At 44.6% G+C, this 27,747-nt stretch overlaps 1 protein-coding gene across 1 annotated transcript in view; it reads right to left on the reverse strand.

The window, feature by feature from the left end:
* Window positions 1-27,747, reverse strand: part of EFCAB8 (EF-hand calcium binding domain 8) — a 3,172,177-nt gene that overhangs the window by 2,204,708 nt on the left and 939,722 nt on the right. The window contains exon 12 of the mRNA XM_085615170.1: window positions 17,412-17,479. Coding sequence (XP_085471296.1) covers window positions 17,412-17,479 — 68 coding nt within the window. The remainder of the gene's footprint in view (window positions 1-17,411; window positions 17,480-27,747) is intronic.

Consider the following 27,747-nt stretch of genomic DNA (forward strand, 5'->3'; position numbering starts at 1 on the left):
TGATTGGGATCACCTCCATAGATTGGTGTGTCTCGGTGCAACCGTACCACAAACAAGCTCTCTGTTATTGCGCGTAGGCCAGGCTTATTGGAAAATAACAATGAGATACACCACTTACAATTCGCTGTATGGGCCCAATATCCTATTGCACGACCTCCGTCACCTTGATAGCATGTAGACTGGATTCTTGGGAGCAGGAAGGGGTACTGACAGTGGGCTTGTTTTTCCTGGACGGCATGCTGATGTTGCCTGCGGGTTTTGTAACACACATGAACTAACCAACTCTCTTTTATTAACACACGCTAGCATAGTCTGCTATATGAGACAGCATTGGGCGCCAGATGGGAAGGAGCCCATCACACACGAGATACTCCAGGCACTGCATACCGTGGGACACGGCAGACACCAAATAAGATTGCTTTATCGTAAGCTCAAGGCACACCTCAAGACACCCTTCATCCCTTACAAACTAAATGGGAAACAAACCTCATCCGGTAAATATCAGTTAGAAACTGGGCCCGCTTACTAGAATACTCTAAGAAAGTCTCACGAATTCAAGATTTAAATGTATCCAGTTCTCCATACTAAACAGAGCATATCTAACACCACACAGAATTAATGCAATGTTTTTCGTCACTTCTTCCATGTGTCTCCGTTGTAAGGCATTAAATGCTGATCTCCTGCATATGCTGTGGACCTGTCTCCTTGTATCTGCCTTTTGGACAGGCATCTCAGCAGAATTGGCAGAACTCACAGGCATAGACCAATGGAATACGCCAGAACAGTGTCTCTTGGGTTTATATCCCCGGTCGAGGCGCTCCAAGGTTATTTTACATTTTGCCAACCTGACCCTGCTACAGGCAAAGAGGCTTATAACTAGTCACTGGAAGTCCGCACGGGCTCCATAAGTGGCTCAGTGGTGAGAGGAGGTGAAGCACTAGGGACTTGCAGAAAGCGGGACTTTGCGCTAGGAGGAATATAGAGGACGGCAAAAAACAATCTCACTTGAATGGATGCCCTCTTGGACGGCTTTAAAGCGCAGTGTGGCATCGGAGGATGAAGGCTAAATGCACATAAATGTCTCCATACCACCTCTCATGTTTGAATATGTCCTACCTTGGGCAACACCAATAACGTTTTGCTTGAACATGAAATACCTTGAAAAAACAAGAAACTACAGGAGTTTGGCAAAGCAGAAACACTTATAAATAATCAATGCAGCTGGGAGCACATGTCACAGGCATGGGGTCTGAGGCCTGTCTCAATTTACAATCGGTCTAACAGACTTTTAGACAGTTTGGTAAATGTAATAAAATGTTTCCGCCTATCCTTTTTAGGTAAGGAATGTGTACCTCTGTCTTTTGAGTCATAATGAAGGTATTGGGTGAGGAACCTTGGTGGGCCTCGACCTTGTGTGGACACAATATGTGTGGGTAACATGTCCAGATGTCTGGCATGGGGACCCGTGATCACTGCGTGTACTGTGTGTGCTGTGTCTTGATTGGCTAAGTGTTACTGTGGCATCTGACATTTTATTAGGGGGGAACGCGCATACCCCTCTGGCCATGTGTGCTTTATTGAGATGAGACGATCTCCCTGGACCATTGTGGTGTTGCTGTGCCTGTCTGTTGGATAGATCTGGCATTTCCTGTTTGTGGGTTTGCCTGCTACTTATGTGTCACCCCACCTGTGATCTATAAATCAGTGACCCCGGGCATGGGTCTCAGGGCCTGCCTAACTATGTATTTCTGAGTCAGGTTGACGTGGAGTTCACAACAGGCAAATTTGTCAATAAAGTTGCCATTTCATTTTTGTGTATGAATGTATCGTTGTTCATAATGACATCAACTTTTTCAATATTAACATTCCCTCCCCAAGTTGAATTTTCAACTATACTATCTAGCCCATACTTCATAACAGTAACTTTGGGGGATTGTTGTTCTTTGACTTGACAAATAATCCTTTCCTAGTTGCTGGCATTCAAGTCCAATTTGAGGACTGCTTTGTTACAGCACAAAATCTCTGATTGCACGGAGCCACACACAAACAAGAACACAATCAAAACGGGTAGCAATGGTGTGCACAATCCAGAAAGCCACTGGGGCATCTAGGAGAACCAATTTGAGAACCACACCTGCTCAGGGGCACCTCCCTCCTCATGCTTGTCTCTTTGTAAACTGTGCAGCGCTTGTATGGCAACAGTCAATGTCCCATTATCCAGGTAATTCCCTGGGATAAACGTGCAGCAGGATGCACCAATCTTGGCACACACCCCTCCCTCCATCTCGGTCATTAAGTCTAACTCATACTGATGCTGCATCACAATGAGGCAGATTGCTCTCAGTTCTTCCTTGATCTAATTAAGGCCATGCTCAGTGCTGTTCACCATTTTAATAATTTCCCATCTGGTGATTTGAAGCTAGTGGGCATTGGCTTATGTGTGCACGGTGAAGAAGGGTATGAACCCTCCTGATGATACTTGTGAATCCAAGAACAGTCTAAATTCTGTCCTTGTACTGAACCCAGCCAAAATAATCTGCAGTTCTTTTTTCACTAGCCTGATGCAGTACGGTTGTCTTATTCATTAGTGGGTGCTGGTTCAAGCCCAATAGTTCATCCCTGGGAATGACCAGGGTAGGGGTGTGTATGGTGACAAAAGAGCAAAGTCTGCGCCTTCCGGGGACAAGCTGAGTGTAGGCAAACTTGCTACACTGCCAGTATAAATCAATCAGCTTGGCGGTCCCCATTGCATATCAAGAATGTGCAGGACCGTGCCACAGTTTTCAGTTGTGCCCAGTGGAAGCGTACCTTTAGCTCTGAAACATAAGGAATACAGTGTAAGTTTCCCTACAATTAGGGGTTGCCCCTTTCCTTCTAGCCAAGTGAATCCACCCACCTTGGTATCACAGATTTCCTGACAAGGAGTGTCTGTGCTTTCATCCAACCCTCCCCTATGAGACCCGTTCCCCTTCATGTCATCGATCTGGATGGCCCTACACAGGAACTCCATGTCGGGAGTTCACTGCCCCGGATATGTTAAGAGTCACCCTCGGAAAACAAATCGAGGCAGGAGTGTGTGTGTTTGTACATTGAGTTGCTACCTCCAAGAATCAGTTCTCTGGGAAGTCTCGTGCCAAACAGTATCCTTCCTTATGGTGCCTTTCCTGTGCATCCTGCTCAGAAAAGGTATCGAGCCATTTGGTTGGTCTCGTACCGGGTCAAACTCACTACTACTCTGTGTGGTTCTAGCTTGTTGGGCTGGATTTTGGCCCTAATCCTGCATAGGTATAGGTCGAGTAAGCATTTTGCTTTTTTGGGAGTACCTCTAGGGATAAGTAAAGTCTATCTGCGCCTACTGCATGCGATATCAGCGAACAAACGTAACACGACCTAGCTTATGTCTTAGAGCCCCTGGTAGTCATTTGCTGATACCACGTACTGTGTAAAAAGCGCTGTGTAGTGCATGTGAAATGCTAGTGTTTGGATTGGTTGAATTATGAGTGACATGGGTGAGATCCCTATGCATGCGCTGTGATAGTTTCTGAACAGACTCCATTTAGCCAGGTGGCTCTTTGGCCGCGACTAGGTGTGGCAGCACCCAAACTAGACAGAGGGTACATAGAAGTTCAAAAATACATAACTTGTGAATGAAAATTGCAGATCTCTGATATGGATCCAGGGGAGATGCCTGTGGCCCTCTGGTTATCGGGTGTTTTTGTTACACATTTCGTTCAAAATGTTCCCAGTGCAGTTCGCAAGTCTGATTCACACACTTTAGATCTGCGTTGGGATGATGACGGAACAGCTGAAAGGTGGTGTACTTGGTGGTTCGATTGCAGTCCTGTCGGATAAGACCTTGGTTCATTTGTTAAATCAGGAAAACATTGAATGTGCGTCGTTGTTAATTAATATTTCTTCGGAGTTTCTGTATTTCCCTAAGGGGTGTGTTCTCCACACTCCATTTACTCCATTTTTTTTTTGTGGGGCACCAGAAGGTGGCCCTGGTATCTTTTGATGCTTAAAAGCTAAAAGGTGGCTTATGGGCAGGGATGTGGAATTCCTACAGCCCAACGCCTGGGACATTTTGTTTGGGGTCTAGGGCAACAAGTTTCCATGTGTATTTTGTCCTTGGTGGACGGAGTGTTGAACAATGCAAGCACTCACCCCCAGTCAACTGATCTGGGTTTAATCCGTCACCGTTCTTTAGCCCACTCTGCCACCCCAGTTCAGACATGGCCATATGCAAATCAGTCTGACCCTGTGCCTCATGGGAACAGTCCAGCCCAAACTGCCAAGCCATGTCTTCTCTGGACCGGAAACAAGCTTGCAATGTTCAACACTCCATCCATCATTTCCTTTGGTTTTTGCTTTGTTCGCCATAAGTTGGCAGGGTATGCTCAGACGTGAGTCCCTTGCTCACTTTGCCACTGGATTCAAGCAAGCCTGGCTGAAGACGGCTGAAATGCCAGAAACCGGTCCTAGGAAGCTTGTTTCCGGTCCAGCGAAGACATGGCTTGGCAGTTCGGGCTGGACTGTTCCCATGAGGCACAGGGTCAGACTGATTTGCATATGGCCATGTCTGAACTGGGGTGGCAGAGTGGGCTAAAGAACGGTGATGGATTAAACCCAGATCGGTTGACTGGGGGTGAGTGCTTGCAATGTTCAACACTCCGTCCATCATTTCCTTTGGTTTTTACTCTGGGAAGGGTCAACTGGCCCAGAAAGGAGTCCATTTTCACAGGGTCCTGAGTCATTGGGCGGTATATAGAAGGGTACAAAAGTCTCAGAAGGCCTTGTTGATCTCCAACTGTGTCCCAACCTGTGCCTGAGTCGGCGTATGTATGGACAATATGTTTGTGGGCGAGGTGGCTAGCTGAATTAAGCGAGAAAAGGGCACACCTGTGTTGTCGGCACAAGTATGGGCCTGATTTAGATCTCAGCATAGGGGAATACTCCGTCAGAAACACGACGGATGTCCCATCCACCATATTACGATCCTATTCTATCCTATGGTAATAGTAATTCGGCGGGCGGGGTATCCAATGTGACGGAGTATTCCATCTGCCGAGATCAAAATGAGGTCCTATGTGTTCTCTGTGTCTATGCCTCATGATCTATGACAAGGAGGCATTCAAGAAGCTCAGCATAGGCGATTCGAACCTCCTGCAGTTTGATGACCTCTTTGGCATTCTCAACAGCTGCTCGTTCCAGTTGGCCAAACCTATCCTATAGCTGTGTAAGTTCTCAAGTGATTTCCCTCCTAGCGCCCACTACCGTATTAATAGATGTTCCTCTGAACCACACTTTTAAAGTCTCCCACTCCATGACTGGAGAAAAGGTAATCCCTGTACTCCCTAAAAAATACGTATCAACGGTGGTGGCAAGTGTGTCCATAAAAATGGCATCCTCCAGAAGGGCCAGCTACAGTCACTAGATGTGGATTGGAGCCGGTACCCGGTCCATGATAATGTGATTTCAAGCGGATTGGGATTCGAAAGTGTCTTCCCTAAATACACTGCATGTGTAACACTAGGCTGGAGGTGGGTAGGGCAGAGAAATTTATCAAGGGGAGAATGGGTCGCATGTGGATGAGAATAGGAGTATTCTGTCATTGCTATGTTTCTACTACACCATACATCACGGAGGCCCCAGCTGTCTACCCACTGTCCCAACGCCTTAGCCTGTCACACTGAAGCAGTACCTACCAAGTAAGGATGAGATCAGTCTAGGCTCGTATCTAAGACCGCATTGAAATGTCAACCCAGCACCCAGGGATATAAAGTCCAATCCATCAACACTGATGACAGATAAGACAGGAAGACGTACTGCTCTGTGTTGGGGGCATAGATGCACCCAAGTATAATTGGCTCTACATCTAATTCACCCCTTATCAATACATAGCGCCCCTGTGTGTCAATCCTAGTTTGAAGCACTGCAAACGAAACCACAAGCTTAGAGCCATATCACATGGCCACAGGCAAAGTAGGATGTATGGAAGTGTTGACCCCTCCATTTCTTACATAGCTTCTGGGCCTCATGAGTGGTGAGATGGGTTTCTAGCAAGAATGTGATGTGTGCCCGGTGCCTAGAAAATTGAGCTAGTAACCTGTGTCTCTTATACACAGAACCCATACCACGCACATTGCAAGTGATGATGATGTTGAGTGCTTTCTGCATGACCCACTGTAGTTTTCCCTAGGTTGGCCTAGCTATGCATGTTGTGGGCCTCATTCTCTTTTGATCACCCTACTATATAAATATGCTTGCTTTGTGCCACAGTGTACCTTCACAGGGAACCTGCATATGTTTTCGCATTCTGTTCTTTTCTTGGGATTTACACTGAACACCACAGACCAGATCAAACAACAATGTCCCTGGTTATTCTTTCTGGCCATGTACTAGCACCTAGACATAGCACAAAAATGCAGCTGCAGTTTATGTGCACACGTCTTGTCATTTAGATGAGCACAGGAGACAAAAAACACTGCATCTGCTGAGATGTAGGACATTAATCTGTGTATGCTAAGGTATGGGGTCCGCCACTAATCCCAGAGATCTTTGATATATACTTATTTAGCTTCAGCAACAGGGGAGGGGGGCATAGGCTATTCTGTCCTACAACATGAAAGGGCTTTTCATGGTATACAGTTTATTAACCATGCTAACAGTACTTTTAGTGTGCATTTGTTTTCTAATAGTGGCCCTTATACTGCATTTCAGAACATGATTGTTTAATAAATATTCTAAACTTCCTTCGTGTCTCCTGGTTATCTTACTGTGGACAAGTACAAGTGAGAGAGCGAAAGGGTGTGCCCTGTTACTGCGATCCCTGAGAGGATCGAGAGCGTTGTTTTCTGGGGTGCCAATTCACTTGTTTCTCTGGTATGGTTAGAAGGGAAAGTGAGGCACTATAGTTAGTTGGACTCGGACTATTGGATACTGAGATGGTATGGTGACCCAGTCCCTACAAACTGATTATCTATGGTTCCCAGCATTGTTCTGTTTCAGAGCAGAAATGCTGCAACGAATACTGTAGTCATCTCTTTGGCAACAGAACCTCCCGTTTCCCCCCCGTGACCCTCGAGCAACACACAACGCAATCCCCTTAAAAAAAAGCCAGGCGACTATGTCAAACTGTTAAATACATCGCCAAAATACTCGGTACATCGATATTTCGCAGTTCGTCCAAACAATATAACCAGCAATAACCAAATAACCAAACTGTTGCCTTAGCTTAAGGTGCGTGCAGTTCCAAACCATGCGAGTATGGTTCTGTTGGATGGCAGGGCCATGTCCATAGGTACGGACTGGCCAGACCCAGGGCCATCATACTATGTGTGAGGAAATAATAAAACCATAGACATCTTTGGCAGATGTAATGAATAATCCATGCATCAGGCCATATGCAAGAGCATAGGCAAATATTCAGGTTTCATACAACCCAATCAACATCATCCAGCCCGCAGGGGGTCATGGACAGACCCCTGCCCCAGCCCTGCAGAGTGGACCCGAAAGGAAAAAACATTAGTGCACAAGTATTACTCACGACCGTCAACCCAGAAAGTAATGTGTCATCTGCAGGGTAGTATAAGCGAACAGTGCCAAACTGCTGAGAGAGTCGAGTCTGAGGCACTAGCCAGCGATGAGCTGAAGCTAATTAGTGGCTCGCAGGTTGGTTGCTGAACTAATCGCCTCCAGCTGACCCTCCAGGGCCTGCTGTGAGGAGGGTGCTGCCTCCAAGCCATCACGAGTGGTAGTGTATCCTGATCTTTTGAGCTGAGAATCTTGGCCACTATAGGATTCTGAAGCACTCCCGGAGCCAGTTTCCTTGTAGGGACTCGGTGCACTCTCTCCACTGTGAACAACTGGGACAGACCCGAGAGGGCCACAGCAGTACAAAACTAATCCTCTATGAACTGTTTCTTTGGGCTCTCCCCTCCGCATCATCCGCTCGTTCTTGGAGATGCTCTACTTGTCTGCGCAAGTGGGTAATCTGCGTGGAGTATTCTGCTTGGCAGGGATAGGGTTGAGAGTGTTCGTTTGTGTGCTTCGACCCTATCAGTAAACTGATCATCTTTGGGAAGGCTAATGTCGGTCGTGAGGATCCCGAGGCATTCTTCAATTGCCACGCGGGAGTCGCGTATTTCCTGGAGACTAATGTCTAGTGTGTCCAGTTGGGGTGTTCTTATGGAGGGAGGCACACAGTCCTCTGGTGTTTGATACAATGATCACTCCAAAGGGGTGGACTGGGAGCAAGAGTGGGCAGCCGGTGTTCTGTTTTATTTCTGGTGCGTCCCATGGTTACCAACTATGGCCCTCAGCCCTAGTCCATAGGAGGAAGCTGGACCCCTCTTCTTGTCTTTACACTGCTGCGGGGGCCATGGGCAACACCAGAAGGCCTCCGAGGAATGGGAAGACAGAGTCTATGGTAGTAGCGTAAGTGACACAGTCTGGCAGTGAGGAGCCTGTGATACGCAGCATGTCAAGTGTCTGAATCAGGGGTGTACTGAAGGTTCAGTATACTGCAGGCCAATAGGTTGTTATTGCCCCTTGTAGTCATGAGAGACTCCTGTCGCGTGCACTCCACGCAGTGAGGGGCGAGGATGCAACTTCCAGGTTTATGTGCAGTATTGTATTACAAATGGCAAGATGTGTGATGCTCGTGTACACCCAGTCCGAGTTTCATATGAGTTATAGCCAGTGATCTTCATCTCTGTCTGTAGGGAAGACAACAGCATGTCAATGTGCCAGCCCAGTTGGCAATTGCACTATGCGAGGGCACTGGCGTAGCCAGACCTGATTGGGATGTTCCAGCAGGCCTGTCTCGCAGTGAGGTGCTACCGGCAGTGCAAGGGGAGGTCCCCTTGTAAGTTCTGCGATGCGCCGCAGTCCGGATAGCGGCGTAACTGGTATCATTGATTTATACTGCGGTGCCACCACCGTGTTATGGGCAGTACATCAGTGCCCCTGGTCCGTTCATTCCCCAAAGAGCCTCAGGGTGGGTTGTGTTGTACGCACTTCGACAGGTTACTAGGCCGCGTGGGCCCAAAGCCCGGCACCTTCCTCCCAGCATGCGAGGCTCCAATCCTGCATTCAATACAGGTGACGATGGGCCCGATCAAGAGTCTCCACTGCTCCCTACAACTGGCCCGAGTCGGCAGCATCACTTCAGGCCGACAGCTGAGGCAGGCTGCAGCCGCACACTGACCGGCAAGGCTCAAGCACACAAGCTTGAGCAGCTCCATAGAGATTTTGCTGTTCTACGCCTTGGGAAATCACACCACCAGGAAGCTGCAGTCTTCACAACACACAGACCGCTATTGCAGCAACCAAATGGGGTTGCCCGCACGGCCAACATCTTCATCCCACCATCGTGGAGAGCTAGTTTCAGTATGCCACGCTTCTCACTGTTTGTAGCCCACGAGCCAGAGTCCACAGGGTCGTAGAGGTCAGCTACGGTGTACTTCCATGGCACGATGCAACAAATTTGTAATAGATAACAGCAGATTACAGGGCCCGGGTCTGTGTGTCTCAAAGCTATTCATCCATCACCTTAGGAGGTTGGCCATGCCTCCCTGATTCCTCTAACTTGTGATTGCACAGGATACAGATGTGCTCAAGACACACCTGACTGAAACATGTGAAAATATTGCACAAATAAGATCTTCATCACATAATACCATGGAAATAGCCCAACAAATGGATAGGCCGCAAGTAAATCAAGGGTAATGTTTGTGAAAATCATAAAATCGCTGAGTGAGTAGGTGCATTATTGGAATGACTTTTAACAATGTTTTTGCCTTAGAAGTGGAAGATAAGCATTACTTTTGTAAAGAGTCCAAGACTGAAATAGGCTGTTCATTTACTGTTATAAAGTATTTTAAGTTCTACTTTTCGTGTTTCAAATCGAAAAGAGATCTCTGGGTTTTCCTTTTAATGAAAACTTCATCTGCCAACAATAATGGATTATGGATTTTCCAAGCTGGAGGTTTTCTTAATGTGGATGCAAAGTTCAATTGTATAATTTAAGGAAATTCTTTTCAGTTATTATTATACTTATAATTTTAAATCATCTGCAAATTAATTTTGCTAGGACAACTTTGCAATTGTGTTAATTATGTTTCGACTGCCTACTTTTTAAAGCACAAATATATAAGGATGTTTATTGTCAGTGGTCTATTGTTGGAAATGTTGTTTAACTTCTAATTCTGGAGAATGTCAAGTAACCGGGTGCAAGATGGCTGCACTTAGGTGAAGCTCCGGCGATCGGAGGCAATAATCTGCCAACATTCTTTCCCATCCTGTGAGCTCGAGGAATGGAACATCCGCACACGAGCGTTCGAGTGAACAATGTGAGACCTACGGGGGCTGCTGCGACTGGCAATAACGGTACATTGCGCTCGCCGCGCCTTCAGCAGGGCAACAGAGCACATTTCTGGCCCACACAAATAAGGGGAAAACTTTGTGCATGGCCTGACCTCCCAGTAGCCCTATTATATGTGATAAGCCCCACTGAAGGCATAGTGCACTAGAGGCAGCAGGCAAGGCAACATCATGCTGAGGCCAATATGGTAGAGACCCCCGCAGTGCACCTGGCGCTACACACAAGCTTGACTGCACAGCATTGTGACGCACTGCTCCCTTTAGCCGGCAACCTAAGATGGCAGTTCCAGTAACTACCCATCCAGGTGCAGATGGTCTGCTAGTGCAACCCCCACTGTCCCAAACATCATCCTGGGGTAGAGGCGGTATTCAATAACAGAGGAGGCTGCACCTGCACACAAGCAACAGAGGTGATTATACGCCGTTCCGAATTGTGCTCTGAGATATTAAAATACCAGACTAGTGCTGAGCTCCTAGTACCAGCATCTCCCCATCGCTGGTCCTCCTACAACTGACACCTTGAGCGGCAATCCTTACATGCCTACCACAATGACCTATAACAAGATGGGGAATCAGATGGCAAACAATCCAAATTGCAATTCGACTCCCAAAAGGACTTCCGTTCAGCGCCTTTGGAAACAGTCATGTCTGCAATTAAGGGGCTAGCTTCAGGAGTGGCTGAATCGGGAGATGATATGAAAACTCTCCTCAGCACCATTCAGGACAGCCTAGTCTCTGTAGAATCCAAAATAGACTCACTAGGGGCAAGGATGGATTTGATCTCCCATAAACTGGATAAACATGACATGCGACTGCAGGAAGCTAAACAGAGCATTTTCAAAGCAGAAGACGACCTGGCAGCAAAAAGCGAATCCCTCCTTAACATGGAGAAAGTCCTCAAGGTCATCACCGCAGAAATCGAAGATTTGGAAGCACGCTCACGATGCAACAAGATCCGTATCCTACGAGCCTAAGCAGGCTAGAGGATTATCTGGAAAAGACACTGGTGATGCTCTTCGGATGGGAATCCTATTCCCGAATGCTGATAATAGAAAGAGCGCATAAATTGCTTGAAAGCAGACGACCACCTGGTGCCCCCTTCCAGACCCATCATCGATCGTCCCCTGAACTTCAGGGACTGGGACACTGCACTTCGCATGGCAAGGAAAAAACGCAATCTGATCTTTGATGGACATTACTTTTCACTATTTCCGGGCATTACCATCACCGTACAATGTGTTATGTTTCCTATAGGTACCCCAACTTTTCACCTATATTCTCCCCTACCACTATATAACGGTTCATGAGAGTGACCTTTTACCTAGTTACGGTACTGCTTACAGGACGTAGGGTTTTCCCTAGACTAGACTCATCCATTTTGTTTTTTTAATGGAGTTTTATATAGCGCTAACTTGACCCGGAATCGGGTATCAGAGCGCTTTACAAAGCACCAGTTGCGTTACATGAGGACACATTCATTTTTGTTAGGCACGTATGAGGATTTTTGGAAACTCAGCAGGACTACCATCTCCTGCATAATAACAATGTATAAGGGTCATTCCTTCTGTCGCTCCTAGGTCCGACATGACAGAGCAGGGTAGAACCCCTGAGGGTACCCCTTTGGGTATATAAACACCATATCTTGCTGAGGTAGCAGAGGAGAAAAGGACTTCCATGCTGACACACTGAGGCGAGACGCTGAGGTACCTGCAAGCAGGATGTCCATCTCAAGACCAAGACGGGGTCCCACAGTCTTTCACTTCAGGTAACGGGGTTGACATTTTCCTAGAGGCTTTACACCTACATACATCCTAGGTACACTTAGGTACATCTAGTAAGGGTTGCATCGTAGGAGGATGCATTTTACTGCCATGTATTTTATACTTGCCTCTATTCATTGTTTTAGCAATATGGTTGAAATCTAACATCCTTTTACTCTGTTGGTGCTTATAATCGTTCATATCTGTTACTGTCTTATGGTCGTTTCAGCACACCTATTTTACACTAGAATGATGCTGCATCAATAAATGCTTATTGAAAAAACGTCCCCACCGTTTCTTCTGTGTATCTCTCTGAGACAAAGTGAGCACGTGTGGCTGAGCGAAAAGTATCGCACTGTTTCCACGATCCTGAGGGAGCAGGGTAGTCATGTTTGACAGTTGCCAATAAGTAATCTCTCCTTGGTAAGAGGGGTTTCTAGTGGCACTATGAGCTAGCTGATATGCAGGCGTACATACTCCTCTCTGCTGGCAGACCAGGACTTAGCCCAATAAAAAGAATAACCCCGGATGGACTGGCAAATAGAACCTCACATGCCAATGCCCATCTACCCAGCCTGTTTGAAAACAACAGACTCGCAGATATCCTTGAAGGCAGGCGAGGCGTGAAGCTCAAATTAACATTACCTTGCTCCTATTGTTTCAAGTCACCACCATTTGCTAACCTCCACTCAGAGGCTTGGGTTCTGTCCAACCTACTACAAATGATGTGCATTTTGTTCATGTATAGATGGGACAGTATGCGCTTGCTGGCTATTGTTGGGAGGTATATTTACCCTGGTGGGATTTGGCCACCAATATTAGTGGGGGAGAGTTAGAATATGGTTTTGGGATGTTGATTTGTCATTCGATATCTGCCATAGCAATACACAATGTTTGGAATTTGGCAAATCATCTTGGCTCAAGGGGGTCACTTACATCTCCTATGATGCCCACCTTCGAAAATTACTGGAGATAAAGAAACAGAGATGTCCATATGATTGGTATGTATAATGTGGAATGTACGGGACTCAACAATCCCTGCAACACTAGACAAGTCCGTTCTTATCTAGATCGCCAGTGAGTTAGCATTGCATTATTGCAGGAAACCCACTTTGTCCCACATGCATAATTAGCTTTCATCATACTCTGCGTATGCATTTGGCGTAGGAATATTAAGCAAAAAAGGAGCCCCTACCATCCCATGGAATCGCTTGAGGATGAACAGGGTTGATCCCGGATTCGATACCCTGTGGGAAAAAGTAATTTAGACTGACCCGCAATTCATAATTTGGGGAGGAGATTTTAAATGCACCTTACAAAAAAAGCATAGACATAGCCCACATTCCGTCAAGCTACTGAGGTATTGCTTTGAAGCTACTTGCAGGCCACGATACATAATCATGACTTAGTAGATATTTGGAGAGTTCAGCAACCCCACACTGGGGAAGGCATAAACTACTTCAGGGTGCACAGAGGTTCGTTGAAACTGGACTACTGGCTATTATTTTGGGAGGCAAGCAGCTGGCTGCAGGGGTTTGACCATCTGGCATGCTCCCTTTCGGACCACTCCCCTGTACTAATGCACCTTACACAGCCTGGCAGATCGCCGATGGGGTCAAACTAGTGTCCCTCATCTAGCACTTGGTGGACCCATTATTCACAGAAGAGCTGCAGCTCAAAATCAGAGTTCTTTGAGTGCAATGAGGGATCAGTCAACTCAGTGGATACTAGTTGGGAGGCATTCAAAGTCACCATCAGTGGTAACTGTTTCACTAAACAAGGAGGAATCCTATGCACATTTTGGGATCATCTTGCATGCCTGGGAAGTGACCGGAGATTCTTAGCAAATCAGATCAATGCTCACAGAATATAATTAAGTGGATGCAAGAGAATGCCGCTTTAGGGACAAATACGGTACAGTTATGGCCTACGGAGAGGGAGAGTAACCCAGGAGAACTTTGGCAGCCATGATTAAGCATCCCTCGGCCACTAATGATGTACTCAAAATTGAAAACACACAAGGGGAGTGATGCTTTGACACCACACACATCCTTGAAGTATTCACGACTTTCTAGAAGTCACTTTACACATTTAAACGCACCTGTTGCATAGACACTACACCCTACCCTGAGGACTCGGATGGCTGAGTCAAGATCATACACTGTTCCTGAAACATTCACCTTGGAGAAAATACTCAAAATCAGCTGTTGGTTTAGGTGACACTCAAGTATATGACTCCCTAGAGTGGGACTACTTATTCATGATTTTATGTAGGATAGGCTTTCCTCGTACATTCCTAAACTGGATAGGTTTATTATACACCCAGCCCACTGCCAGGGTAAGAAGTAATAGGGCACTGTCCACACCTTTTGAAATATCGAGAGGTACCAGGCAAGGCTGCCCTCTGTCACCCATCCTTTTTACGCTGGCTATGGAGCCACTGGCAGCCAAGCTCAGGCAACACTACAACAACTATGCACTTCGTAACTCGAGCCGGCATATTTTAATATCATAGTATGCGTGTGATATATATATATATATATATACATATATACACACACACATATATTTATATACACACACATATATATATATATATATATATATATACACACACATATATATATAGCACCCAAATGCAAACCTCCTGATTTGGCGCCCTCTCGGGATATCAACATAAACTGGGGGAACTCAAAGATTGTTCCGCTCATTCCATATGTGGCAAGGTTCACCCGGTGATACGTGCTAATTATAGTACCATGATTAAAAACATTACAGATAAGGTTACCCGCTGGATCTGTCCCTTGCTGACCTTAGCAGGGCACATAGGACTTATTAAGATGGTCCTACTCCCGAAACTGTTATACCTATTCCTGAATATCCCCCTCCCACTTACAGCTGCATATTGCTCTATATTTAGAACACAGATGATCCGATTAGCATGGGCAGTGAGGCAATTTCGCATTAAATGGGAAACTCGCACATTGCTGTTTGATCGGGAAGGTTTTGTAGATCCAGGTATTGAGCTCAACTATTTGTGCCTGGCCCCCTTTGCCACATACTGGCACTGTCCGATTCCCTTCCTGCCCCATCTAGTAACCAAAAAGAGCAATATGGCCCCCATTCACCTCCCCTTTTCTCTTCCAATGGAGAAACCCGTCTACTGCTGAATATACATACAGGGCCTGGTAAAAGTTGTACAAAAGAGAGTGAAAGAGAATAATTTATTCTTCTCAGCTTCCTCTGAGCTACCACCCCCTAATACCTGTTACTCACAAAAAGATCCCATTTACAAGCAAAGGACTAGTCACAATGGGCAACTTGTACCATCAAGGCACATTCATCACACTTGTAGTATACCTGGGAGATTCCTTCGTATCTCCCATGGACGTTTTCACATATCACCGGTTCAGGGGCAGTTGTAGGCAAACCACTCCGAGGTTTCCCATGAACCTCCACATCTTCACTACTCTTCATAATCTGCTGACTGCAGCCAGTACCAAGCATTTCATCAGCATACCATATCAAGCAGCACAGGAGGAAAATTCAGATGCCACTCCGAGAGAAAAGCAGGAATGGGAGTCTGAATTAGGGAAGGAGATTCTGAATAAAAACTGGAAATTCTGCTGTGCCCAGATAGTCCAGTTCTTCCCTGGTAGTCAGCTCCCAAACATTGACTATATGTTTTGCAGTGAGCCTATTATACCCCGGTAAGCGTATACAAATTTGGCCTGAGGGAAAATGATTCCTGTACCAGGTGCAGGTCACTTGGAGCACGGTTCCTACAGTTAGCATGGTATTGCAATGCAGTGCAGTCATAATGGTTGGAAGTGATGACAGCCCTTTCTGCCATTGTAAAGGACATAATACAACTGGATCTGGTAGTTGCTCTCTTGGGCTATGAAAGAGCTAGCCATACCACACAGAAGGTTCATGGCCCTGTGGCTTCTGCTACCAAAATGCAGTGTGGCTTGCAGGTGCGTTAGGGGGACAAGCTCCCAAGTTTAAAGAATGGCTTCACAATTTGATGTACTGCAGCGACCTGATCGATCACTATGCTGAACTACTGCATCCCACCTTAAAGACCCGGAGACTTTTGGCAACTCCTCCATATGTACTTCAAACACCACTCAATAGAAACCGTGCATGATATGTAGCAGAATCTATACTGGATTCAAAATGGGGCAAAGGGATATACATGATGTGTGAATCATTTTAGATATGTTGCATAATATTATAATGCGACCTGTGAGTACGTGGGGCAGCAAATTAGATGTTTATCTCTAATTTATGCAATGCCTCTACATGCTGGGCTGACAGCGGACAATGTATGGATGTTCCTTCACCTCTCTATCAGAGCCAAGATCTGATGTAAGTGTAACTCCTATTAAAGGTAAAGGTGTCTTTCACTATATGAACGCAAAATCCAGTATTGCCATTGATAAGGGCATATTCATATTGCTCGTTCTCTTGTTCAAATGAAAAAAAAAAGATTACAATAAACTTCAAATTCTTTGTGCATAAGCTTCTTCATTTCCTGTATTTTGTTTTTTACTTCGGGCGGAATGCAAGACATAGCAAGTAAGCAAAGCATGTGCTTTTTAAATGTTTCTTGGTTTAATAAAGGAGTAATATTTTTTAAGCCTTTTTTCTTCTTGCATTAAAAGTGTAAGACAATGGTATTATTGCTGACAACCTTATTACGATTGTCAAATGTCCTGAAGTCATATTCAAGGCAATCCTTTCATATGTCATTTCCTTGCTCTGTGTAACCATTAATGTGAATGGAAAACATAAAACAGTGAGTAGACTGGGTCTAGATGCTCTTGCTATTAAACTTCCTTTTATGTTTCTGCCCATATATTTTTATAACGCATACTGCCCATCACTCCAATGTGTCAGTTTTCTATTGTTTCTATTCTCTTCTGTTTGCCGTAGCCTCACATGCTTGAATGTTTTTGACTGTATCTTAATGGATTGTGACTGATGCCACTAAGCATAAGATATTTCCCTAGTAACATAAAGCAGTGATTCTGATTTGCTACAAGCAGTAAAACATCAGTTACTCATAATGACAAAACGTATGTATAAGTTAGACAGTAAATAATGTTGGGACAAACAACAACATATCAACTTGAAACACAATTTCCTTTAGAGCAACAAAAGATAAGAGGACACGATGGGGAGAGAAACATGAAAGGATTACGTTCACAGAGGTGCACTTTATCAAAGATAAATGAGTCAGACAATGTCAAATGTTTCGCTTACAGAGAATATTCATCTCGGGACAGTAATCAAAACAGAGAATTCCTTTCCTCACAACAATTCTAGACGATCTAAAAGAAAGACAAAACCAAAAGAAATATTACTGACCTGCACAGAGGTTCTTCAACAAAAGAAATTTAACAAATACACATTTTGGATAAATAAATGCCTCTTGTCAGAGGATGACACACAGATTTATATTTTATAAATCACTGATAAATAAAAAAGGTGTACTCTCATTTTCATTAGGAACTGATATTCAGTTGTTCTGCCAAGAAAAGACGAAGGATGTGAAATCCTATATGTCTACCCATTCCCTGTACCAAAATTTGAATGTTAGAGAGCAAGGTTGCAGACCAGCAACTTCTAGTTACCACCACTTAATCTTTCACAAAATGCCCATCCTTGTTTGACCTTGTTTAACAGAAATCAAACTAGTGTGGACCTATAGGGAGGTAGTCACCCTGAAGTGTGGTCTTCTTTAAAAATAATTTTCGGGAGCTAAGTCCGAGTGAGTTATAACACTGGTGTCAAGATAATTCCTTTTTATTGACAGTTGTTTATGGAAATACCGCTGAAACGTAAAAAAAAAAAAACAGCTTTAATACACTGTTCAGGACCCGGGAATTTGTAGGTCACCTATGCATGTGGTTAACCTAGAATGCTGTTGAAAAGGATAAGTAACAATTGGATTATTCCAAAACAACAACCTCTAAAGAAAGGATAGATTAGGGGCACGTGTTACTTTTCTTTAAACGTAAGTTCTCGATGATGGATATCTTCTTTGTATTCCTAAAAACACCAATGTCTCTACCTATGTGCAGGTTAGCGGAACATATTTGTACATTACATTTTCAATTTTGAAAATTATTCTACAAAGAAACATTCATCAGGATGCAACAATTTCTCACCTTTAAAAATTCTGTCTCGCAAATATTAAGCATTAATTTTCTTAAATTAAGTGTACGGTGAGTACCAGGCTGAGATCACCCAAAATGGGCTCAGGCCAGTCCGGTAGGCACTGCCAGCTGAACTGTTCTGGAAAAATACTTAAGTGTCTGAGGATGATACTCCCTCGATACACCAGGGGTCTGGAGAGATGTTTCATTTCTCGGACTCACACATGCTTCTCTTTCTCCCTTTCCCACTCCATTCTTCATGTTTCCAATTTAAACTAGGGGCACATAGGTTTAACTTTGCTATTTGGAAATCTCCTGCTTGGAGAACATTCATTTTCTATTAAATTTTAATTTTAGGATGCTACAGATGTTTGCCACACACAATACATTTGCTGTGGTGCTCTCTTTTAAAATGATTTTGTAAAATATATAACTTTTGGTAATAATTATATCCCTTCCAAAAGAACACATAAATGTGAAACACATGAGCTTTTAGTTAAATTTAAAAAGTTACGCCTGCTTCATTTTGATGCGTCATTATGGGGGATTCGAATGGGATCTGTAAACAAAATGATTGTGATTCTCTGGATGGGAAGAGTCTTGATCAAATCTGTGAAACTTTACAACAAATGTTGATATACAACTTAGAGATAATGGAACTTTCTAAAGGGAACTGCACTCTCATTAATAATGTTTAATGGGAGGATTCATCCAGATTATACCTTGAACTCTACACATTATTCTCAATAAAAGGGGACTTCCACTTGATTACACTTTCATGTTGACTGCTCTGTTCCATTGTTGGGTACTAGTGAGTTTAAAAAGTATCCCGTGCTGCAGGGCACTTTGGCTTTACATCTGAAACACTGTACACCTTTAAATGTGATCAGTACTGTGAAAACGTCTCTTTTGCATGGTAACCCCCACAGTTTGGAGACTGATACTGGTGGTTTACGAACTCTGCACACTTGGGTACTACTATCCAGTTCCCACTGTATAGGCTCTAACGTATAAAACAATGCAAAATTAGTTACTCCTTAATTGGAATATTTAAGTTTCGGGTATGGCCACAGTGTACGGTGAAAGAAATACCCAAATGGTGTCAAAGTTCAATATCAGCTTTGTACTGCATCATACACTTTGTCACCCTCTAGGCTGACGATGAAAAACAAAGCTAGAAACCAGAATCAAAAGGAGGGGGTTGCTCTACACCCTCACTGCTCTTGGGCAGTAATCATGGCATATAGCAAATGAAGAGCGTGAGAATAAATCATCTGGGTCGACAATCTTGCAAAACACAACTAATTTGTTTGCATGGCATAGCTCTAGTAGAATATTCACCATACATCTAAGTTTAATCATCAGTTGTATTTACCAAATAGTATATCTTATTACAAAGAACATATATTATTTTTTTGTGCATATTTTATTATTCAATAATAATGCTGATGAGACAAATTAGCTGTCTTTTGCAAGATTATCAACCCAAATGATTTATCCTCATGTTCCTCGTTTTCTAGGAGATGAATAACTTGGTTTCAGGCCTATTGACTGCTGTAGCTTTTAGACCTGCAGGGAAACCCTACATTTAAATATTCCATGTCACCACTAAGTACACCTGGTAGCCTACAAGGCAAGGTGCCTAGTGTTTAAAAGTAGAACATACAGGAGACTTTAAGGGACGACATACCAGTACACCTCTTGATGTGTTCCTCTACTAGCAAATCCGTGGAGTGTGCAGGACAGCTATTCCTAATAGTATCTGTAAGCTGGACCCTTTCCCAACAGTAGATAAACTGCTGGCGCATACGACAACTAAGCAGATGATTTCCATCTTATAAAGTACTATGCAAGATGAATTGCAGGTTAACAAATGCCCTGCTAGAATTAAATGGGGGAAGAGCTGGAAAAGAATAGCCTCTTAGACACTTGGAGGTTCTGTTGTGCATAAATGGGTTTGATATCAGCTAGAAGTCAATTAAGAATTATACAGTATAAATTCTTACATCAAACTTATTACACCCCTCTTGGTCTTTGGAAGACTGCCTTCGCAAGGCCTCCTGCTGCGTGCGATGTAAGACCCGGAGGCTGGCTTCTTTTATTTGCAATGGACGTACCATGATGTCTCCTCATATTGGTGTGAGGTGTTAACAGCCCTTTTTCGCATGAGACTGCGTAATTTCAGTAGACCCAAAATAGTTTTGTTGGATAGATTGCCTCTACACTGTTCACAAAAAGATAAATTACTATTGCTAGCGGAAAGGGAGGTGGCAAGCTATTGGGGTAGGAGTAGGCTCCCGACTTACAAAAAATGTCTGGACGCTCTCAGTTACAGTAATTAGCAACTGGGGATGTATGGAGAACTGATACTGAAGGCTTCTAGACCCCTAGGTATTTGGGGACTCATGAAATGTTATCTCTTAACACACTTGAATGATCTTGCACCACATGAACGATATGGAAATTGAACTATGACTCTATCCCTTGCCTTATGCATGGCTATACCGAGCAGTGTCTTATGTTTTCACTCCTACAAGTCATTGATGCAGTATGGACACCCTTTGGACTTAACAGGCATATTAGTATTGACTCCAACTTTGTATGTGCTTGATGACTGAATGATATTACGGTCAATGTAAAACTGATGGCTGCTAGACCTAATTTCTATGTTAAACAAAAGACTCTTTCAATATTTGCGTACTCTTTTGTAACTTGTTTACTGAACATGCTGAATAAAAGTTATAACTAAGTTAATCATGACAACAACGTGGAGCATATAAGAAATGTAGATTGGCATGTTCTTACAGTCACTGGCCCCAAACACTATTTGTACTGTGTAGGGCTGTATCTGTTTCTATGAGCAAACTAAAGTACACTTAAAACATACTTTTTGGCAATTTTAGTTTTGAATAAGCAGGAGTCCATACCACCGCTGTTTTTAATTACAATATCAGCATTGATTTTTGATATACAGGTAAAGTAACTTTAAAAAAACTGTTACTTTGCCTACCTGAAGCTCCAGTAGACTTATTAGCATTCACCTACCAGCAGCTGCCACGTGTCTGTGCTTTCCCTTTGATTTGGTCTGAAAACCTTTCCAAGAACAGAAACAACGGCTTGGGCCCTCTGTCATGAAGACCTGGGTTGTGAGGTATGTGACTCATCCTCTCTCAGGAAGGGCTTTTGGGGACAGCTCAAGAACTTCAATAACTTGAAAGAGACCAGGTGAAGTCTGCCCATTCATAGTTCTTTTCCAGTGGGAGGGGGAGCTGGTCTCAGAAGCTGGTTTGTGTGATTGAGGAGGAGGGGACTGTTAATTTCATTACCCACACCACTGACTGGGCCACCAGCTTCCCCCAGGGGCAGAAGGGTTCTGCCATGTTGGATTTCACTAAGACTAGTGCACTGTGGGACAGTTACAGAAAGTGAAACAGGATATGCTGCTTAAGAGGGAGGAGTTGCCCTGGAAATGTTGTGCCTATTGGATAGGGAGTGTTCAGGAGTCACCCCCACTCACTGGCTAGTGAATATTTCAAAAGGGTCTCCTTAATCCAGCTCATGAGAACACACTTGAACGTGCGGAAGATCAGAATAGGACTGGACCTTCTATGGTGTGACCTATGTGAGTCCTGAAGGGATGGACCTACTCTTAATTGTATACAGCAGCCCAGCTGAAAATAAGCGGAAGAAGAAGCTGCCTTCCCTGCCCGTGAGAGCCTTAAGATGGCGGCCATCGCTGGCGATAAAAGGAGAAAGAACAAAGCGGGAGCGCTGTTGCACCAGAGCGACTGCCCTTACCAGTGAGAAGAAGGATTATCGGAAGCTGGTGCCGGAGAACTGCTCTGTAGCTCCCACTGTGCAGACCAGTAGAGGTGAAGTGGGCTCAGGCGGTCGGCGAGGGCTTGCAGCGGTGTGCGGTGGTGAACTGAGGATCTGGCTCTGCATTATGAAGGCACGCTAGGAAGGTATGGGGGCGCTTCCAGCTTGAGACGATTCCCAAGTGAAGTGTGGGGAGGAGCCCAGATATCTGAAAGGGGAGCGGCAAAGATGAGAGCCACGGAGACCGAGACGACAGCCGTGCGGCCCTGCAACAGGTACCCAGATGCGGCAAGTGAGCTTTGTGGACCTCAATTGAGGCGGGAACAACGGAGAGACACAGAGGGCACCCAGGCTCTCGATGTGGGGACCTGAGCTATCTGGAGGCTGGATGAAAGGTGATGAACCCTGAGAGCAAGCCCCACTAGGCTAAAACAACTAAGAAACTGCTGGGACGTCTTGGTGGGCATTCCCCCTGGTAACTGGGCCTTGCATAAGTGGGAGGCTAGATGCCCTTAAATATTTGTCGGTTTGCAAGGTCAGATCAGCAGCAGGGTGGCATGGATGGGTACTCCAAATGGAAAGGGGCGGAAGAGAGCACTGCATCGACCTCCCACTCCCACAGTGAGACGGAGGAGGGGGGTGATAATACTGGTAGGGGGCCAAGTGACGTCTCCGGAACTACACTGGACTCTATTCTGATGGCTATCAGGCACATGAGAGACACTTTCAAACAGAAAATGGACACAGCAATGGCTCTCAAAGAACAAATGACTGTGATACAGGAGACAATCAAAGTCCTGGAATATAGGGCAGAGGATACAGAGGGTAGAGCACAAAGGAACAATATTCATGTTGTGCGACTCCCGGAACGCATAGAGGGTAAACATATCATTGCCTTCCTGGAAACCCAGATTAAAGATGCCATAGCGCCGGTCTCCCTTCTCCCTGGAATGAGCCCATAGGGTGCCGGCAAAGACCCCTATGCTTGGGTCACGGCCCCACCCTGTGGTGGCAAAACTGCTGCATTTCCGTGAGCGAGATCTCATCCTGCGAAAGGCCAAATAGAAAGGTGAGCTCCTGATTGAAAATCATAAACTGATAGTGTTCCCAGACTTTACAGTAGTGATGCAGAAGCAGCATACACACTTTTCTAGGAGCTAAAAGATGCCTGCCCCAATTGGATTTCAAATATACTATGCGGTTCCTGGTAAAATTGAGGGTTGTAACTACCGCCGGCACATTTCCACTGACCCACAAGAGGTATGGGATTGGATGGACTCTCAAGCGATGGTCAGAGGTGCACAGGGTCCCATCTGCTGGAGGCGCAATGGATCGCAACCGTGCCCACGGGGTGGTCCGGTGAGATAGTCTGTAATGTGGTGGAGGTTGCGGCAACCTTTAACACTAACATGTTGGGAAATGACACAAAAAGAGGGGAGAGTCTCTATGAAACGGACTCAGAACCAGACTCTACCATCCGTTTGCAATCTGGAGCTGACATGCCACAGGTCATACAGCGGTCGGTTGATGATCTAGTTTAAGGCCGCCAGCGGGTCCGGACTCGTCCTGTGATGGAGGGCTGAGGGGTTACTTGACGGGCTTACACATACTGTCTGAGAGTAAGATCGAGGAAGAAAGGAAACCATATCTCTTACATATTGCATGTTACATTTGAAACAGTTGGTGGGCTGGAAATCTGGGGTGTATATTACTGGTACGAGTCCATCACCCCACATAAGTTACCTGTGTGATGTGCACACAAGATGTTTTCCGTTGTACCCAGTTTGGATGAGGGGATGTTGCCTACCTATCCTGGAGAGTGGAGTGTGTATGGATGCTTGAGTCCTTGGGTAAATGGCATGCTGCAACAGACAACCACCCGTTCATGGCAATCTAATGGAGGTGTGCTAGCATTACACCTGGGTACAAATATGACTTTAGAGATACCTAAATGCGGGGGGGAGACACAGTGCTGGATATGAGATAATGTAATGGAATGTCCTGGCCTAAATGGAAGTTACTTACCTTCGGTAACGATGTTTCTGGTCCAGCCGCAGATTCTTTCACTTTTTGAATTCTCCCCAGGCATCAGACTGGATCCGGAAATGTTTCAGCAGTACCTCTGCGTGCCGGGGGTGGCATCGTACGGCTCAGTGATCCGGTTGTGGTGGCAGTGGAGCCATATAAGTCCCCTACGGCACAAGGACGTCAGTTTCTCCTGTGAAACCTTCCACGCCAGAACATGGAGCCACTATAGAAACTGGATGTGGAAACAGTGTACCAAAAAGATCAACAATCTTTGAAACAATCATTAGAAAGTAGCAATAAATGGTATGTCGACACCAGCCAAGGACTTTAAAGAAAAGCCCAAATGAATTACTGAAGCACAAGCTACGTGAATCCCTGTGCACAGGTGTATAAAACAGCCTTGAAAAAGTAAACACCTCTCACTCTACCAGTCACTTGTAAATGGAAACGAATGGTATGGTAATACCAGAACAAGACCTAGATGACAAGACTACATGATTTGTTGAGTCACACCACTACATGAAACAGTGATCACTGGAGTATAAAACCAGTACTGAAAAGGGGAATAACCTCAAAATCATAGGTCGCTCGCAGAGCGGGGAGGATGGGCAGGGTGTTAAGGAATCTGCAGCTAGACTATGTCTCTACCAGATACATCCTTACAGAAGGTAAGTAACTTTTCTATCTGATATAGACATCTATCCGCAGATCCCTTAACTTTTGAATTAAGTACCATAGCTATATTCAGACAGCGGGTGGGCCTGCAAACGCATCCAAAAAAAAGTTCTGGAAAAAAACTAACATGGCTCATTATAAAAAAATCATTGCGATGACCAAAAACAATATAAATAAGAAACAACCCCGTAAACACTGGAAAAAATCAAAAATACAAAGGAAACATGATAAAATCCTGCCAGAAGATACCAAATCCTACCGAAGGTCTGGAGGAGGACCAGCCGGTCTAAACTAAAAAGAGACCAGACACATGTAGGAAAGACTATTTATTTAAACCATGGCAAGAACCACAGGAAAGTAAAGTGAAACCTCCTGTAGGCACAGCAATATGTAATTCCAGACAAAACCATCAGTCGTGCCAACAAGTACATGACCCCTAGGATGAAGTGAAACCATGGATTAGGAAAACCGAAGTTGAAACAAACGTCAATCCAATGTAAAGTTCTCGACAGCAAGGCAGTGAGAAATAAGGACTCACAACAGACCGCTGATCTAGAGGGAAATCAGCTGAAACAAAATGAACAAAGTGAAAGATGCCACAGTCATTCATTTATTTTTTATTATTTTTTAAAACAAAGGTGTCTGCTACAAAATGCGGCATAATTAAAACTACCCTCTTAATTACAACTAAGGATGGATACTCATATATTGTCATATGTAACACTCACTGACAGAATAATAGGGCCACGAGTCAGAAAGACCCCCAGACAAGAGATTTCTAAACAAGGATATAGTGGAACATGGATAAAGAAGTATCCATGGAAATGTCTGACAGACTAAAAACAAGCATTTGCAATGCAATAGGTCTCGCATTTACGCGAGTATGAGCTATTGACATTGTAAACGAAAATGTCTTTTATTTAAGGGTTGGTTTTTAAAACATAAATAAAAGGCATTGTCATTTACAATGCAAACAGCTTAAACTCTCGCAAATGCGAGACCTATTTCATGCAAATGCTTGTTACAGATCCGCATCTTGCTTTTTCCAAAGAACAATAGAGATTCCATACTCAGAGACTTTGGTTCAGTCCTTTTTGTAGTGGTTAGTTTGTAAAAGAATAAGGGAAGGCCACACCCAGTCTTATTGAATGTCAGGGGTGCTGAATACCAAGGCAGCATAGTCCAGATTCCACCTCATGCCTCTCGTCCACCAATGCATAGTTTGCTCCTCTAGCTCTTTCTTTCAGGTTCATCTCCATCCCTGCTTTCTTTCTTTGTCACTGTTTCCAGTCTTTCTTGTCCCCTATATTACCTCCTTTTGCATTTTTGTCTCTCTTGCTCTGGGTCAAAATCTGATAAGGAAAAATAAGTGCTAGTCCCTCAAAAATGAGTGCTAGTGGGCCCCACCTGCAACCACCAGCTCCAATTAAGCACTGCCTCTTCATCAATAGTCTCATTCAAGTTTTGCTTTCACCCACCACAGCTTACAGCATGTGGCACTGGCTCAACGTACTTCAGTCACTGGGTCTGTCTCTGCACCGTGAGTGAAGGTCTTTTGCTTGTGCACATTGCAAATGTTCCCAAAAGTGGCCTTGTTCATAGGAAAGGCTGGTATTCAATCCCTACTTTTATTTAGTGGGTTATTTACTAATTTGTCTTGCAGCCATATGCACCTCATCTTTAGTCTTAGCATTTTCACTTATAATTAATTTAAATTTTTGAATTTTTATTTAATTATTTGTTAAGAGTTTTAGGCTGTAGAGTACTACACATAACATATTCTTAGAGTCAAAAGGAATTCACAAGGCCATGGCCAGTGCAGTTTGAGAATTCATCCCAGTTTAATGTATCTACAGATACGCAGAGTGAAAGAAGAGTCACATGTAACCACTTGTTTTAAATGTTGTGTACACATTCGTCCCCCACCCCAGGACCACTTGGCATCCCTTCCTCACTTCCCCACTGAACTTTTCTTTTTGGCACTGACGATGGCAGCCTGATTACAGTTTTGATACCTCCATATGGGGATGAGGAGTGGGGGCGGCCTTACATCAGTTGTTACACTACCAGGTCCTTCCAGGTCTAGTAGGGTGCAAGCAGTGGTTAGTGGTAGTCGCATGCAATATGTGACTAGGAGCATCACTGATCCTGTAGGCCTGGCCTGTCATCTCTTCAGACCTACCTGCACACCCGCCAGCTACTGGTATTAAGCCGGTGGGTCTATGGATGCTTACAACTCTCACCTTCCAGCCTCGAACACCCCAGGGCAGCCCACTGACTGATCCTTCCGCCACACACAATGAGATATTCACACTTCCTGTTATTTTATTATTTATTTAATCATTGTTGACTTTTTATATATCAAGAACCTGGCCCAAAGGCATTAGAGTGCTTTGTACGAGCACCATGTCACATTAAGCATTTTAAGGCATGGGAAAACAAAGTAATTTGACCAGATCTCAGGGTGTTGAGGTGAGGCAGTACTCAAACCTTGGTGACAACTCTGGCCCTGAGGCTCCCAACTCAATGTCCTTCCTTTTAGCTGACTATGGGAGGGTGGGTTTGTACTACTACAAACTTTATTTTGGCACGCAGGCTACATGCAGATCTCAGCAGCAAGCTCTTCTATCTATCTAGACGCTCATCGATTGTGCTGTGCAAATTCGTCGTCAGCAGTGAACGCACTGACAAAGCAATTTCTACTTTGGTGAAGAATAAATACTACAGGCTTTATTCATAAAATTGTAATTGACACGCAGATTCTTCCCTGAGGCATTCAGTATCGGTGTCAGCCCTGCCCTACAGATTACGTAGCGAGATGCTCAACCGCTGTCCATCTCATTAAAGAGGCCCTGGAGACCTGGTGTCTTTCTATCCCATTCTGGTCTCGCGGCCTTCTACCCTTGCGCCACCTCAAA

The sequence above is a fragment of the Triturus cristatus genome, chromosome 7 (genome assembly GCF_964204655.1).
Source record: "Triturus cristatus chromosome 7, aTriCri1.1, whole genome shotgun sequence".
Classification (NCBI taxonomy): domain Eukaryota; kingdom Metazoa; phylum Chordata; class Amphibia; order Caudata; family Salamandridae; genus Triturus; species Triturus cristatus.